The 16,334-nt window shown below is 67.4% G+C and overlaps 2 protein-coding genes across 4 annotated transcripts; both read right to left on the bottom strand.

The window, feature by feature from the left end:
- Window positions 1–2,486: 2,486 nt before the first annotated feature.
- DTX3 (deltex E3 ubiquitin ligase 3) lies at window positions 2,487–8,017 on the bottom strand. Its single transcript, XM_075489746.1, is given in 6 exon segments — window positions 2,487–2,928; window positions 3,716–3,933; window positions 5,782–6,435; window positions 6,437–6,468; window positions 7,001–7,068; window positions 7,872–8,017. Coding segments are annotated over 5 exon segments (993 nt in total). The 5' UTR covers window positions 7,014–7,068; window positions 7,872–8,017; the 3' UTR covers window positions 2,487–2,852.
- Window positions 8,018–8,374: 357 nt separating this feature from the next.
- PIP4K2C (phosphatidylinositol-5-phosphate 4-kinase type 2 gamma) lies at window positions 8,375–11,651 on the bottom strand. Of its 3 annotated transcripts, none has more exons than XM_075489740.1 (10): window positions 11,440–11,651; window positions 11,101–11,198; window positions 10,896–10,992; window positions 10,626–10,766; window positions 10,383–10,529; window positions 10,264–10,302; window positions 9,866–9,983; window positions 9,643–9,696; window positions 9,250–9,300; window positions 8,375–8,970 (listed from the first exon to the last, which is right to left on the bottom strand). In XM_075489740.1, exons 1-10 carry the CDS (start codon window positions 11,587–11,589, stop codon window positions 8,498–8,500), a joined length of 1,368 nt encoding a protein of 455 aa, XP_075345855.1. In that variant the 5' UTR covers window positions 11,590–11,651; the 3' UTR covers window positions 8,375–8,497. The 3 variants fall into 3 exon arrangements, with proteins under 3 accessions (XP_075345855.1, XP_075345857.1, XP_075345856.1); XM_075489742.1 differs by having other exon boundaries at window positions 8,771–8,970; window positions 9,250–9,353; XM_075489741.1 differs by having other exon boundaries at window positions 8,772–8,970; window positions 9,250–9,353; window positions 9,441–9,696; window positions 9,870–9,983; window positions 11,440–11,640.
- Between the last annotated feature and the right edge of the window lie 4,683 nt (window positions 11,652–16,334).

Genomic DNA, 16,334 nt, shown 5'->3' with positions numbered 1-16,334 from the left:
GTGCCCATGGGTGGGGGTGGGCTCCCCGTGGGGCGGGTCACTGGGGGGGCGGGGCTGGAGGCACCGGCCCCAGAGTCGGGGGCTATGGGGTGCTGGGGGCGGGGGGGCTCCCAGGCCCCCCTGGTGTCCCCTGAGTGGGTTGGGGGGGCCCAGCCCCCACAGTGGCCCCTTCCTGCGGTGTGACCCCCCCCCCCCCACCCCCACCCCGCAGACTCTCCCTGGGGCCCCCCACGGCCCCGCCCCATGGAGCCCCACGGGACCCCCAGCCCCACAGAGTGACCCCCCCCCAGCCCAGGGCCATGGGATGGAGCTGGGGGCGGGGCCGGGGGCGGAGCCAGAGCGGTGCAGGAGCAGCCAGCGAGCACATAGTGCCCCACCTGGGGGCGTGGCCTTGCTGGGGCATGACCTATGGGGTGTGGTCCCCGGTGGGTGTGGCACAGAATTGGGCGTGGCACAGAATTGGGCGTGTAGCTTCTCTGGGGGGGCGTGGTTTGTGGCCTAGCTGTGGGGGTGTGGCTCCTCGGGGGCGTGGCCTATGGTGAAGGGGGTGTGGTTTATCCACAGGGGATGCAGGAGCCCCCTGGATCCCCCCCCCCCGGATCCCATCAGGGTCCCATCCCGCCCCCAGCACCCGCTCAGGTTTGGGCTCGTTTCGGCTGTAGGCGACGTCCGTGTGGGGCCGTGGCCACACCAGGGACACAGAGACGTGATGGACAAGGACACAGCAGGGACATGGACATGGCCACACCAGGGACACGGGCACGGACACGTGATGGACAAGGACACAGCAGGGACATGGACATGGCAGGAAGATGGGCATGGACATGCCAGGGACAGGGAGGGACACATCAGGGACAAGGACATGGACACACTAGGGACAAGGAGACAGCAGGGACACGGCGTGGACGTGTGATGGGCAAGGACGTACCAGGGACAAGGACAGGGACCCACAATGGACATGATCTTGGACACACCAGGGACAAGGACACACCAGGGACAGGGACATGGACATGTGGTGGACAAGGACATGGACACACCAGGGACAGGGACACACCAGGGACAAACCCACGCACCCTCAAGGAACAGGGACACACCAGAGACATGGCCACAGACCTGGACCCTCAAGGGACAAGGACACTCCGGGTCCAGGGTTGGGGTCCTCCAGCTCCTGGGAGAAATACCTGGGGGGGCAAGAGCCACGTTGGGGGGCCAAGAGGCAGGTGGGTCCCATCCCCGAGTCCCAGGAGGTCCCTGGCTCGCCTCCCCCCGTGGCCTCCTGGCAGCGGCAGGGACATGGGCACCCGCAGTACCGACCCCTGGGTGGCCCCACAGCAACACCCCTGGGATGACCCTACAGTAATACCCCCCCCACTGAGGAACCCCACAGAAACACCCCCGGAGCTGTCCTGTGACCCCCCTGAAGGTCCCAACAGTGACACCCCGGGGCCACCCCACAGCTCCTCCCTGGGCAACCCAGCAGTGACCTCCCAGGGTGATGTCCCCACCATCGTCCCCACCATGGTCCCCGCCCCACCACAGCCGGGCTCCTGGGGACACAGCCCCGTGTCCCATCCTCACGTCCCATCCCGGTGTAACAGCCCAATGTCCCCATCCTGGTGTGCCATCTTGATGTCCCCATCATAGATCCCATCCTGGTCCCATCCTGGTGCCTCCTATCCCCAATGTCCACACCCTGGCGTCCTGTCCCGTTGCCCCATCCCAATGTCCCCATCTTCATGTCCCATCCCGGTGCCTCATCCCAATGTCCCCATCCCAATGTCTTCATCCTGGTGTCCCAGCCCAGTGCCCCATCCTGATGTCCCATGCTAATGTCCCCATTTGAGGTACCATCCCTGTGTCCCATCCCATTGACTCCTCCCAATGTCCCATCCCAGTGTCCCATCATGTCCCATCCTAGTGCCTCATCCTGGTGTCCCATCCCTGTGCGCCCCATTCCACTGTCCCCATCCAAATGTCCTATCCTGGTGTCCCAGCCCAATGTCCCCATCTCTGGTCCCAGCCCAGTGTGTCCCCCCCCCATGTCCCCATGTTGGTGTCCCATCCTGGTGAACCATCCCATTGTCCCCACCCCATCCCGGTGTCCCATGCTGGTGCCCTCCACCCCATCCTGGTGTCCCAACCTGACGTCCCTATTCCAGTGTCCCCAGTTCAATGCCCTCATCCTGGTGTCCCAGCTCAACGTCCCCATTTCAGGTCACAGCCCAGTGTCCCCATCTCAATGTCACCATCCTGGTGTCCCCTCCCTGTGTTCCCATCCTGGTGTCCCCCGCCTGATGTCCCATCCGAATGTCCCCATCCCAGTATCCCCAGCCCTGTCCCCAACCCGGTGTCCCCATCCCAGTGCCCCACACGGGTATGGCCCAGCCTGCTCCCACCATACCAGGGTACCCCTGGTGCCCCCCGCCACTGCCCCCAGGGGTGGGGGGACACCCCAAGGCCCCCCCAAGCCCCCCGGACGCCCCTCGCGACGTTGCATATTTTTATTGGATCAAAGTTACAGAGCTGGGGGGTGCGGGGGGGGTAAAAATAAAAAATAAATTAACCCGCTGCCCCCCGCCCCCCCGAGGGGCACCGACCCCGCTGCCGGGGAGGGGGGGGCAGAGGACACAGGACCCCCCCCCAGCCTGTCCGTCTGTCCTGGGGGGGCTGCGGGGGGTATGTACAGAGTGACACCGTCCGTCCGTCCGTGCCAGGGTGTGGGGGGGCTGCGTGGCACCGTGCCCCCCCCCCGGCGGGCCCTGGCACGCTCCTTGTGCCCCCGGCACGGGCAGCAGCTGCCTGCCTGGGGGGGCCGGGGGGTCCCGCTGCCGGGGGCACCCCCGCCCCCCGGCTCAGTCCTCAGTGATGCCCTTGGCCCGCAGCTCCTCCTGCACCCGGGCGAGGTACGTGGGGTCGGGGTACCCGAACCTGGGGGGGGGGGGGGGGGGGGGGGCAGGTCAGCACGGGTCCCCCCCCACGGCTGGGTGCTCCCCCCACTGTGCCCGATGCCCCCCCTGCACCCCCAGCGCTTGCCATCAGGGTGCTGCCCCCGCCCCCCAGCCACACCGGGGGTGATGCCCCCCCGCTCCCCCCAGCCTGTCCCCAGTGTGTCCCCCCCACCCCCCACCCATGCCAGAGGTGAAGCCCCCCCCCAGTCCCCCATAACCTGTCCTTGGGGTGCCCCCCCCGCCCGAGGTGCCAGAGGAGATGCCCCCCCCCCCCCAACTGTCCCTGGGGTGCCCTCCCACCCCACAGCCACACCACGGGTGATGCCTCCCTCTACCCCCCAGCCTGTCCCCAGCACGTGTGTCCCCCCCCAGTCCCCCATAACCTGTCTTTGGGGTGCCTCCCCCCGCCCGAGGTGCCAGAGGAGATGCCCCCCCCACCCCCCAGCCACACCGGGGGTGATGCCCCCCCTGCTCCCCCCAGCCCGTCCCTGGGGACGTCCCCTTCACCCCGGGGTGCCAGAGGAGATGCCCTCCCCACGCCCCCCCCCCCCCCCCCCGAGCTGCCAGGGCGGGTGCCCCCCTTCTTCTATAGCCTGTCCCAAGATTGCCCCCCCCCAAGCTACAGCCACGCCAGGGGTGATGCCCCCCCGCCCGTCACCGGGGACGTCCCCTTCACCCCCGGGCTGCCACCGAACGCCCTCCCCACCGCCCCGCAGCCCCTTCGGGGTGCCCCCCGCCCCCGGGGCGGTGCCCCCCCCCCCACGTACAGCTGGGGCCCGCCGGTGCAGTTGGTCTTGTGGTGGATGTCGTTCCAGGTGATGACGTTGGCGCGGCCGGTGGTCATGGAGGTGCCCACGGTGAAGGTGAGGCGCTGGTCGAAGGCCTTGCGGAACAGCCCCAGCACCTTGTTCCCCTCGGGGCAGTCGGGCAGGTACGCCACGCGCGTGGTGCCGGGGTACCGCACCCCCGGGTTGGGGTGCTCCACCTGCGGCGGCGGGGGGGGGGGGGGGGGGGTCAGGGGGGGGACGGGACACGGCGTGGAGCCCGAGGGGGGGGGGACAGGACGCCCCAGATGGGGGAGGGAGGTTGGGGGGGGTGGGGGGCGGAGGGGAGGGGGGCAGGGGCACAGGGCTGGGTTGGGGGCACCCAGCAGGGTTTTGGGGGTGCCCAGGGGTACCCAAGGGGCACAGAGCTGGGTCGGGGGCACCCAGCAGGGTTTTGGGGGTACCCAGGGGTGCAGTGACACCCAGCAGGGTTTGGGGGTGCCCAAGGGTACCCAAGGGGCACAGGACTGGGTCAGGGGCACCCATCAGGGTTTGGGGGGTACCCAGGGGTACCCAAGGGGCACAGAGCCGGGTCAGGGGCACCCAGCAGGGTTTTGGGGGTGCCCAGGGGTGGCAGTGACACCCAGCAGGGTTTGGGGGTGCCCAAGGGTACCCAAGGGGCACAGAGCTGGGTTGGGGGCACCCAGCAGGGTTTTGGGGGTGCCCAGGGGTGCAGTGACACCCAGCAGGGTTTGGGGGTGCCCAGAGCTGGGTCACGGGCACCCAGCAGGGCTTTGGGGGTGCCCAGGGGTGATGGGGGGGGAAGGGGGAGACACTCCAGCAGAGCTGGGGGAGGGAGGTTGGGGGGGTGAGGCGGGCAGGGGCACAGGGCTGGGTTGGGGGCACCCAGCAGGGTTTTGGGGGTGCCCAGGGGTGGCAGTGACACCCAGCAGGGTTTGGGGGTGCCCAGGGGTACCCAAGGGGCACAGGACTGGGTCAGGGGCACCCAGCAGGGTTTTGGGGGTACCCAGGGGTGCCAATGACACCCACCAGGGTTTGGGGGTGCCCAGAGCTGGATCAGGGGCACCCAGCAGGGTTTTGGGGGTACCCAGGGGTGCCAGGGACACCCACCAGGGTTTGGGGGTGCCCAAGGGGGATGGGGGGGGGAAGGAGGAAACACTCCAGCAGAACCGGGGGAGGGAGGTTGGGGGGCAATGTGGGGGGGTGGCTGAGGGGGGCAGGGGCACAGGGCTGGGTCAGGGGCACCCAGCAGGGTTTGGGGGTACCCAAGGGGGGACTGGGGGCACAGAGCTTGATAGGGGCCACCCAGGAAGGTTGGGGGGTGCCAGGGGCACAGGGCTGGGTTGGGGGCACCCAGCAGGGTTTCGGGGGTACTTTGGGGTGCCAGGGGCACCCAGCAAGGTTTGGGGGTGCCCAGGGGTACCCAGGGGGCACAGAGCTGGGTCAGGGGCACCCAACAGAGTTTGGGGGTGCCCAGGGGTGCCAGTGACACCCAGCAGGGTTTGGGGGTGCCCAACGGGGCCAAGGGCACAGAACTGGGTTGGAGCATTCAGCACAGTTTGGGGGTACCCATGGGTGCTACGGGCACAATGCTGGGTCAGGGGCACCCATGGGGTTTTGGGGGCACCCAGGGGTGACGGTGACACCCAGCAGGGTCTGGGGGTGCCCAAGGGCACCAGGGATACAGGGCTGGGTTGGGGGCACCCAAGGGGGCCAGGGCCACAGAGTTAGGGTGGGGGGCACCCAGCAGGGTTTGGGGGCACCCAAGGGGGCCAAGGGCACAGAGCTGGGTAGGGGACACCCGTGAGGTTCTGAGGTCACCCGGGGTGCCAGGGGCACAGACCTGGGCCAGGGGCACCCAGCAGGATTTGGAGACGCCCAAGGGGGCCAGGGACACCCATCGGGTTTTGGGGACGCCCGGGGGGCCAGTCTGGCCGAGGAGCACCCCGATGGCCGGGGACAGCCGGGTGCCAGCAGCACCCAGCCCCTCCGGGACCACCCAGGCTGGCGGGGGGGGGGTTGGGTGGGAGGCGCCGGTGCCATCTTACCCCTTGGACGCCGGGCGGGAAGACGTACTGGATGATGATGGTGCCGAACTTCTCGTAGCCGGGCAGGAGGAGGCCGGCGTCCCTGGTGACCAGCATGCGCCCGTTGGGGGGCTGGTTGCCCACCAGTTGCCCGTAGAAGCGCCCGCACATGGGGCAGGCCGTCTTCACCTGCAGCGCCCGGGTGATGCAGTCCTCGCAGAAGGAATGCCGGCATTTCTCCAACGTCTTCATCTTCTGGATCTCCCCCAGGCAGATGGGACACTGCCGGTCGGGCTCCTCCTCCCGCGAACAACCGGCTGCCGCCGAACCCCCGCCGCGGCCCCCCGCCGGCCCCCGGCCCCCCAAACCGGCCCCGCCGGGCTCCAGGACGGTGACGCAGCCCACCAACTCGCCGTGGCGTTGAGTTTTCTTCTTCAACTCCTTCTCCGTCTCCTTCAACAACGCTTTGAGGGCTTTACGGGCCGGGCAGAGCCCCCCGGGGGGGCCGGGGGGGGGCACGCAGAGCTGCAGGACGTAGATGTCGGAGGTCTCGCCGTCCACCATGATGCTGACCTTGGTCTCCTCCTTCAGGCGGGCCAGCTTGGCCGGGCTCTCCTTGGTCAAGAAGTCCCAGACCCGCTTGGAGACCGTCACCTTGTTCTTAGCGGCCCCCCCCGCAGGCCGCCATCCTGGAGAGGACGAACGACACTGCGGGGGGGGGGGGGGGGGGGGGGCCCAGGCGTCAGAGCCTGATGGATGGCACCCAAGGGTGGCCCCGCTGGGACCAGGGTGTCCCCCCGCCCCTGGTGGGACGTGGGAGGGGACATTTCCCCACCCAAGGTGGCACCTCAAGGATTAAACCTGCCCCCCCCCCCCCCCCAAAAACTGAGCAAGCTGAGGGGGTGTCACAGCCCCGTGACCCACGGGGGGGTGGGAGCGAGGTTTGGGGCACCCCCTTACCCAGCCCCCCCCCCCCCCCGATGGGACGTGGGGGGGGACATTTGCCCACCCAAGGTGGCACCTCGAGGATGAACCCGCCCCGGCAAAGTCCATCTGATGCCCAAGGGGGTGTCACAGCCCCGCGGCCCCTGGGGGGGGAGCGAGGTTCGGGGCACCCCCTTACCCCATGGCCCCCCCCCCCCAGCACGGCGATCCCCGTCCCGGGGGAGAAGGCAGGAGCGGGGGCTGCCTGCGCTGCCCAAGGGGGGGGTCCCCACACCGGGGGGGGGACGGCACCCACCTGGCGAGCCCATGGGGGACAGCGCGAGCCGCAGACGCCAGCGGATCAGCGGAGCCACGAGCCACAGGCTGGAGGGACATGGGGGGGTCACACGGGGGCCCCAGTCCCCCCTTCCCCCCCCCCCAAGGATCCTAACCCCCACTGGAAGACCCTACAATAACAACGGCAGCGTAACCCACCCCCGCACCCCCATGTCCCCAGGAGACCCTACAATAACAAACAGGCCCAGTGCCCCCCCGGAACGGTTGGAGGGGGGTTACAAGCTCCTCCCCCCCCCCCGTCTGGACCCCCCTTCCCCCCCCAAACCCCTTCAGCACCCCAGGACTGGGGGGTGTTTACCCACCTCTATGCGTGGGGGGGTCCCCACTGCTGGGGGGTTCAGAGCAGCTGCTGCCCCCAGCCCCCCCCGTATGGGGTCACCCCCCCGAGCTTCCCGGGGGGGCTCCATGCAGGGACAGGGATCGCGGAGGGGCGGGATGTGGGGAGATCCCGGGGGGGGCCGGGATGGGGCCCGGGGGGGCTGGGCGAGCCCGGGGGGGAGCTGGGGGTGCAGGATGGGGCCCGGGAGGGGGGCAGGCCCGGGGGGGGGGGGGGCAGAGGGGGGCAGGACAGGCCCGGGAGACGCCGCGGGGGGGGGCCCGGGGACAGGGCAGGCCCGGGGGGGGGGGGAGGGGGGCTCTGGACGGGGGCAGCGGCCAGGCCCGGGGCGGGGGGCGCCGCCGCGGCCGTTACCGGGGGCCAGGATGGGGCTCGGGGAGGCCGGGCCGGGCCGAGGGGGCCGGTGCCGCGGGCAGGCCCAGGGGAGGCCGGGCCCGGCGGCGCCGGTACCGGGGCAGGAAGGGTCCCCGCGCCCCCCGCCCCCCGGACCCACCATCGCCGGGCGGCCGCAGCATGGCGGGGGCGGCGCGGCCGGAGCGGGGCGGCGGCGGCGGCGGCGGCGGCGGCGGGGAGGGGGGGACCTGCCCCGAGCCGCCGCGCGTCACGTGACCGCGCGGGGCGGGGCCACCATGGCAACGGGGCGGGGGCCATGGCAACGGCGCACGGCGCGGGAGGGGGGGAGCACGGAGTACCGAGTCCGTCGCCATGGGAACGGCGCGTGATGGCGGGGGCGGGGCCTGGGCGGAGCCAGGGGGCGGGGCGGGGCCAGGCGTCCCGGGAACGGGGAGGAGCCGGGGGGGTCCCGGTAACGGGGCAGAGCCGGGTCCGGTTCAATAATTTATTTCTCAGTACACAGTGGGGGGCGGGGGGGCCCCGCTGGTAACGGAGGGGGGGGCCTGGGGACAGCCCCCGGGACACCCTCGGGGGGGGATGTGTTTGTGTGTGTCACCCCACAGGACCCTGCCCGCCCCGCCCCCCCCGGGGTCATACAGGGCCGGGGTCCCCCCCCATGGAACTGGGGTCACCCCTGGGGGCTGCAGCAAGGGGGGGGAGGTGCCCCCCCCCCGGGTCCCACATGGCGGGGGGGGGGTGAGCAAGGAATGGCCCCTCCCACCTGGCTCAGAAGGAGGGGGCAGGGGCTGTACCCCCACCCCTGGGCCCTCCCCTGAACAGGGGGTGCTGCTCCCCTCGGGGGGGGAAAGGAACGGGGGACCCCCTCACCCTGGGGCCAGTAGTGTTTGATTCCCCCCCCCCCCCCCCCCCAGCATGGGGGGGACAGAAGGGGCCCAGGTCCCCCCCTGTTTGGGGGGGAGGGAGCCCCCCCCCCCCAAATAACGTTAAGGCACTTGAGTAGCAAAGCCCCCGCCTGCTGGGGTGGGGGGGAGCTGCCGTGGGGGGGCCCACGCCTGGGGGGGTGACTGGGGGCCCCGGGGGGGGCTGTGCACACCGGGGGGGGGGGGGCAGCACAGCCCGGCGGGGGGGGGGGGGGGTCTTGGTCCGGGGGGCCCCCCCTAGGCGAAGATGTTGGTGATGAAGTCGAGGAAGCGCTTGGCATACTGCTCGGGGTGCACCGTGGAGATCTCCGCTCCTGCCTGGGGGGGCACGGGGTCAGACCCCCCCGAATCCCCCCCAGGACCACCCCCCCTCACCACCAACCCTCTCCCCAAGCACCAGCAGCCCCCCCATCCCTCAAGGCATCCCCTAACCTCCCCCAAAATGACAGCCCCCCCAAGACCCTGCCAGGGGGCTGCCCCCCCATCCCCATCCCCTTCCTCTTTCACCCCAACAGGGCTCTACCCCCCCCCCCCGCCCAAAATAAGGGGGGGCCCCTGCCAGCCCCCCTCCCCCAGTTTGGGGGTGTCCCCCCTCACCCCGTGCTTGACGGTCTTGGCCGCGTGCGCCGCCTTCTTGCGGGCGTCGTACTGGGTGAGGACGTCGATCAGCCCCATGAAGTACACCTCCCGCCGAGGGGCGGCTGGGGGGACACCGGGGGGGGGGGGGCGTCAGCCTTGGGGGTGCCCCCACCCCCCAACCCCCCCCCCCCCCCCCCAGCCCCGCTCACCCTCGGCACCGCGCAGGGCGTAGACGTCGACGTAGGGGTCGAAGTCGCCGGGGCCGAGGGGGCGGTGGGAGTTGAGGTAGCTGCCGATGCCCTCGGGGGAGGTCCCGTAGGAGCCCCCCCACACTGTGGCCCCCCCCTCATCACCCCCCCCGCTCTCTTCTTCCTCCACCTCCTCCTCCTCCTCCTGCTCTGCCCGCCCCACCTCGTGGATCCCCAGCAGCAGGCTGTAGTCCATGATCTTCAGCTGCACTAGGAACTGGAGGGGGCAACCAAGAGATCACTTGGGGTGGGGGGCACCCACATCGATAGGGGGGGGACTCTCTGATGGCCTGGAGGGGTGCAGCCCCCCCTCCCCCATGGCTCCCAGGGGGGTGCAGTCTCCCCCCAAGGCTCCCATGGTGAGGGGGTGCAGCCCCCCAACTCACCCACCTCCACGTCCCTCTTGAGCTTCTCCATGAAGTCCTTCTGGTCCTCCTCGCCCACGTAGACCTTCTCGTTCTTGTTCAAGAAGTCCATGTCCTTCAGGGTGGGCAGGTCCTTGCCCTGCGGGGTGGGGGGGGCACACGTGGGGAAGCCCCCCCAAAAAAAAGTCAGGCTGGGGGAGAGGGGGCAGCCAGGGGGTCCCCAGGGAGGAAGGGGACTCCCCCAAGCAGGGGACATGCCCGTGGTGGTCAAAGGGATTTCCTGTGCCACCCCCTTTGTTAGGGTAACGAGCCATCATTATGGGGGGGACCTGTCGTTATTGGGGGGGGTAATGAGGTCCAGACCCCCTCCCCCCGCCCCCCCAAGACTGGGGGGTCTCAGCATCACCCCACCCCGGTACCTTCTCCTTGTCGCTGGCCTCTCGGGACACGAGGGAGCCCTGGAGGGAGGCAGAGCTGACGTGAGGCGATTGGGGGTCCGGCCCCCTCCCCCAGGTGGGGGGGGAGGACACCCCCTTACCTTCAGGTCGTATTTCCTGTGGACGGGGAGGCGGTGGCTGAACATGTTCCTCATGACCAGCAGGTAGGTCTCCTCGCTGTCCACGCTCACCCGGTACATCCCCAGGAAGCGGGGCAGCAGCGTGCTGCCGTGGCACTGCACCACGTACTGGGGTGACAGGGGCGGAGGGGACAGACAGTGACATGCCAGGACACGCGGTGACATACCCCCCCCCACCCCGTAGCCCCCTCCCGCTCGCCGTACCTGGTGGTAGTGGGACAGGAGATCGTGGACATCGGCCACGTCCTCACTCGACAGCTCCTTCACCACCAGCGTCCGGTCGGAGGAGAGCAGGAACCGGCGGTCGCTGCCCTCCCAGTGCGGGGGGCTCCGCGTCAGCGACACCTTTTTTTGGGGGGGGGGGGGGGGGGGGGGGGGGGGGGGGAGACACGACACAAGGACGGTGACAAACATCAAGCTGAGGGGGGCGTGGGGGGGTGGTGGTGTTTCCACGCCCGTGGGGTGTCACCCCACCTGGTAGTCCTGGTCGTCGATGCCGAAGCGCTCGCGGAGGTTGCGGAAGACCTGGGGACAGTACTCCTTGAACTTGAAGTGGCTGGGCAGGTTCTCCCTGGGGATTTGGGGGTTCGGGGGGGTGGCGTGGGGGGAAACATGAGATCTGGGGGCTGCCCCCGGGGGTTGGACCCCCACTCGTGTCCGCGTCTCCCCCCCAGCTCACCGGTTGAAGAGGTGGTTGTTGACCTTGATCTTGGAGCTGGCTTTGAAGTCGTCGGGCAGCAGCATGACGGGCAGCGGGACCTGGCTCAGCTCGTTGATCTGGGGGGCGTGGGGGGGGGGGGTGTCGGGCTGGGCCCCCCCAGAACCAGTCCCTCCCCCCCTTCCCCCCCCGGGTCACCCACCGGGTACAGCGGCGACAACCGGGACCCGTTAACGGGCCCCGGTTGTCGGTGCGGGGGTGGGGGAGGGGGGGAGGGGAACGGGGCCGGCGGGAGGATGGGGGTGCCGGTCCTGCCCTGGCAGGGCCGCTCGCGGTGCCGGGCCCGGTGCCCGGCCTCACCTGGTGGTTGACGCCCCAAGCCAGCACGGCCAGCAGCGGGTCGGCGGCCCGCGGCACCTTCACTCGCTGCGGCACGAACCGTTTCTGCTTCTTCTTGGTCTTGGTGCGCGGCGCCGCGGGCCCGGTCGCAGCCGCCGCCGCCGCCGCCATGGCCGCCGCTTCCGCCCGCCCCCGCCGCCGGCTTCCGCCCGTCCCGCCGCAGCGCCGGAAGCCGGAAGCCGTCCGCCGGAACCCAGCAGGGGCCAGCGCGGCGCATGCGCCCTGCGCCCGCAGCGCCCCCTGCCGTACCCGCCAGGTCCGGCCCCGCGCTCCCTATAGGGGACGTGTGTGCTCCCTATAGGCGATGTGTGTGATCCCTATAGGGGATGTGTGTGCTCCCTATAGGGGATGTGTGTGATCCCTATAGGGGATGTGTGTGCTCCCTATAGGGAACGTGTGTGCTCCCTATAGGGGATGTGTGTGATCCCTGCAGGGGACATGTGTGATCCCTATAGGGGATGTGTGTGCTCCCTATAGGGGATGTGTGTGATCCCTATAGGCGATGTGTGTGATCCCTATAGGGGACGTGTGTGATCCCTGTAGGGGATGTGTGTGATCCCTATAGGCGACGTGTGTGCTCCCTGTAGGGGATGTTTGTGATCCCTATAGGCGATGTGTGTGATCCCTATAGGGGACGTGTGTGATCCCTGTAGGGGATGTGTGTGCTCCCTATAGGGGACGTGTGTGCTCCCTATAGGGGATGTGTGTGCTCCCTATAGGGGATGAATGTGATCCCTATAGGGGATGTGTGTGATCCCTATAGGGGACGTGTGTGATACCTATAGGAGATGTGTGTGATACCTATAGGGGACGTGTGTGATCCCTATAGGGGATGTGTGTGACTATAAGGGACGTGTGTGCTCCCTAGGGGGGACGTGTGCTTGCTCTAGGGTGACGTGTGCTCCCTATATGGGGTGTGGGCTTGCTATAGGGGTGATGTGTGTCCCTATAGGGTGCCGTGTCTCTCTGCAGAAGTGCCCTGTGCTCCCTACAGGGGTGAGGGGTGTTCCTATAGGGTGCCGTGTGCTGGCTATAGGGGTGATGTGTGCTGGCTATAGGGGTGCCGTGTGTTGGCTATAGGGGTGATGTGTGCTGGCTATAGGGGTGCCATGTGTTGGCTATAGGGGTGATGTGTGTTGGCTATAGGGGTGCCGTGTGTTGGCTATAGGGGTGATGTGTGTTTGCTATAGGGGTGCCGTGTGCTGGCTATAGGGGTGATGTGTGTTTGCTATAGGGGTGCCGTGTGTTGGCTATAGGGGTGCCGTGTGCTGGCTATAGGGGTACTGTGTGTTTGCTATAGGGGTGATGTGTGTTGGCTATAGGGGTGCCGTGTGCTGGCTATAGGGGTGATGTGTGTTGGCTATAGGGGTGCCGTGTGTTTGCTATAGGGGTGCCGTGTGCTGGCTATAGGGGTGCCGTGTGTTGGCTATAGGGGTGATGTGTGTTGGCTATAGGGGTGCCGTGTGTTTGCTATAGGGGTGCCGTGTATTGGCTATAGGGGTGCCGTGTGTTGGCTATAGGGGTGATGTGTGTTTGCTATAGGGGTGCCGTGTGTTGGCTATAGGGGTGATGTGTGTTTGCTATAGGGGTGATGTGTGCTGGCTATAGGGGTGATGTGTGTTGGCTATAGGGGTACCGTGTGTTTGCTATAGGGGTGATGTGTGTTTGCTATAGGGGTACCGTGTGTTGGCTATAGGGGTGCCGTGTGTTTGCTATAGGGGTGCCGTGTGCTGGCTATAGGGGTGCCGTGTGTTGGCTATAGGGGTGATGTGTGTTGGCTATAGGGGTACCGTGTGTTTGCTATAGGGGTGATGTGTGTTTGCTATAGGGGTGCCGTGTGCTGGCTATAGGGGTGCCGTGTGTTGGCTATAGGGGTGATGTGTGTTGGCTATAGGGGTGCCGTGTGTTTGCTATAGGGGTGCCGTGTGCTGGCTATAGGGGTGATGTGTGTTTGCTATAGGGGTGCCGTGTGTTGGCTATAGGGGTGATGTGTGTTTGCTGTAGGGGTACCATGTGTTGGCTATAGGGGTGATGTGTGTTTGCTATAGGGGTGATGTGTGCTGGCTATAGGGGTGATGTGTGTTGGCTATAGGGGTACCATGTGTTTGCTATAGGGGTACCACGTGTTTCACAGAATCACAGAATCACAGAATCATATAGGTTGGAAAAGACCTTTAAGATCATCGAGTCCAACCATAAACCTAACACTGCCAAAAACCACCACTACACCATGTCCCTGAGCACCTCATCCAAACGTCCTTTAAATACCTCCAGGGATGGCGACTCAACCACTTCCCTGGGCAGCCTGTTCCAATGCTTGATAACCCTCTCGGTGAAGAAAAATTTCCTAATATCCAGTGTAAACCTCCCCTGGCGCAACTTGAGGCCATTTCCTCTTGTCCTATCACTTGTTACCTGGGAGAAGAGACCGACCCCCACCTCTCTACCCCCTCCTTTCAGGTAGTTGTAGAGAGCGATGAGGTCTCCCCTCAGCCTCCTTTTCTCCAGGCTAAACAGTCCCAGCTCCCTCAGCCGCTCCTCATAAGACTTCTGCTCCAGACCCTTCACCAGCTTCGTTGCCCTTCTCTGTACGCGCTCCAGTACCTCAATATCCCTCTTGTAGTGGGGGCCCAAAACTGAACACGGTATTCGAGGTGTGGCCTCACCAGTGCCGAGTACAGGGGCACAATCACTTCCCTAGTCCTGCTGGCCACGCTATTTTTGATACAGGCCAGGATGCCATTGGCCTTCTTGGCCGCCTGGGCACCCTGCTGGCTCATATTCAGGCGGCTGTCAAGCAACACCCCCAGGTCCTTCTCTGCCAGGCAGCTTTCCAGCCACTCTTCCCCAAGCCTGTAGCGTTGCATGGGGTTGCTGTGGCCCAAGTGCAGGACCTTGCACTTGGCCTTGTTAAACCTCATACAATTCACCCCAGCCCATCGACCCAGCCTGTCCAGGTCCCTCTGCAGAGCCTGCCTACCCTCCAGCAGATCAACACTCCCACATGACTTGGTGTCGTCTGCAAACTTACTGAGGGTGCACTCGATCCCTTCGTCCAGATCATTGATAAAGATGTTAAACAGAACTGGCCCCAACACCGAGCCCTGGGGAACACCGCTTGTGACCGGCCGCCAACCAGAGTAAACTCCATTCACCACCACTCTCTGGGCCCGGCCGTCCAGCCAGTTCTTTACCCAGCGAAGTGTGCTGGCTATAGGGGTGATGTGTGTTGGCTATAGGGGTGCCGTGTGCTGGCTATAGGGGTGATGTGTGTTTGCTATAGGGGTGCTGTGTGTTTGCTATAGGGGTGTCGTGTTGCTGGCTATAGGGGTGCCGTGTGTTTGCTATAGGGGTGCCGTGTGCTGGCTATAGGGGTGCCGTGTGTTTGCTATAGGGGTGCCGTGTGCTGGCTATAGGGGTGATGTGTGTTTGCTATAGGGGTGCTGTGTGTTTGCTATAGGGGTGCCGTGTGCTGGCTATAGGGGTGCCGTGTGTTGGCTATAGGGGTGATGTGTGCTGGCTATAGGGGTGATGTGTGTTGGCTATAGGGGTACCGTGTGTTTGCTATAGGGGTGATGTGTGTTTGCTATAGGGGTGCCGTGTGCTGGCTATAGGGGTGCCGTGTGTTTGCTATAGGGGTGCCGTGTGCTGGCTATAGGGGTGATGTGTGTTTGCTATAGGGGTGATGTGTGTTTGCTATAGGGGTGCCGTGTGTTGGCTATAGGGGTGATGTGTGTTTGCTATAGGGGTGATGTGTGTTTGCTATAGGGGTGCCGTGTGCTGGCTATAGGGGTGATGTGTGTTTGCTATAGGGGTGCTGTGTGTTTGCTATAGGGGTGATGTGTGTTTGCTATAGGGGTGCCATCTGCCGGACTGGGCCCGCTCCAGCTGGGGAAACTGAGGCTGCAGCGGCGGCGCAGGGCGGCCCCGCCCCCCCGTTCCCCCCTCCCCCTGCACCTCCATTCCCCCCCGGTTCCCCCCCATTCCCCCCCGTACCCCCAGTTCCCCCCATTTCCCCCCACCTCCCCAGACCCCCCCGCACCCCCAGTCCCCCCTGCACCCCCAGTGCCCTCCAGTTCCCCCCGCAGCCCCAGTTCCCCCAGTCCCCCCTGCACCCCCAGTCCCCCCAGTTCCCCCAGTGCCCCCCAGTCCCCCCTGCACCCCCAGTTCCCCAGTCCCCCCAGTTCCCCCAGTCCCCCCTGCACCCCCAGTCCCCCCCAGTTCCCCCAGTGCCCCCCAGTTCCCCCCGCACCCCAGTTCCCCCAGTCCCCCCTGCACCCCCAGTTCCCCCCGCACCCCCAGTTCCCCCAGTCCCCCCTGCACCCCCAGTTCCCCCAGTTCCCCCAGTTCCCCAGTCCCCCCAGTTCCCCCAGTCCCCCCTGCACCCCCAGTCCGCCCAGTTCCCCCCAGTGCCCCCCGCACCCCCAGTTCCCCCAGTCCCCCCTGCACCCCCAGTGCCCCCCGCACCCCCAGTTCCCCCAGTCCCCCCAGTCCCCCCTGCACCCCCAGTCCCCCCAGTTCCCCCCAGTGCCCCCCGCACCCCCAGTTCCCCCAGTCCCCCCTGCACCCCCAGTTCCCCCAGTTCCCCCAGTCTCCTCTCCGCATCTCCGGCCTTTATTGAGCCGCCCCGGGGCGGGACATGCAGCGCTGGGGCTGAGCGGGGGGGCTGGGCCGCGAGGGACACCCCCACGCGTGGGGGGGCGGGGAGGGGCACAGCAGCTCCCGGGGAGGGGGAGGGGGGGCACAGCCGAGGTGCCAAGCGAGGGGACGCGGGGGGGGGTGGGGTGTGCAAGGAGGGGGGGGGGCTGCCCCCCACTTGGGGGGCTGGGGACGGGGGCGGGGGGGCCCAGACATTC

The sequence above is a fragment of the Mycteria americana genome, unplaced genomic scaffold (genome assembly GCF_035582795.1).
Source record: "Mycteria americana isolate JAX WOST 10 ecotype Jacksonville Zoo and Gardens unplaced genomic scaffold, USCA_MyAme_1.0 Scaffold_35, whole genome shotgun sequence".
Lineage (NCBI taxonomy): Eukaryota > Metazoa > Chordata > Aves > Ciconiiformes > Ciconiidae > Mycteria > Mycteria americana.
This window is presented reverse-complemented; position numbering and strand designations above follow the sequence as displayed.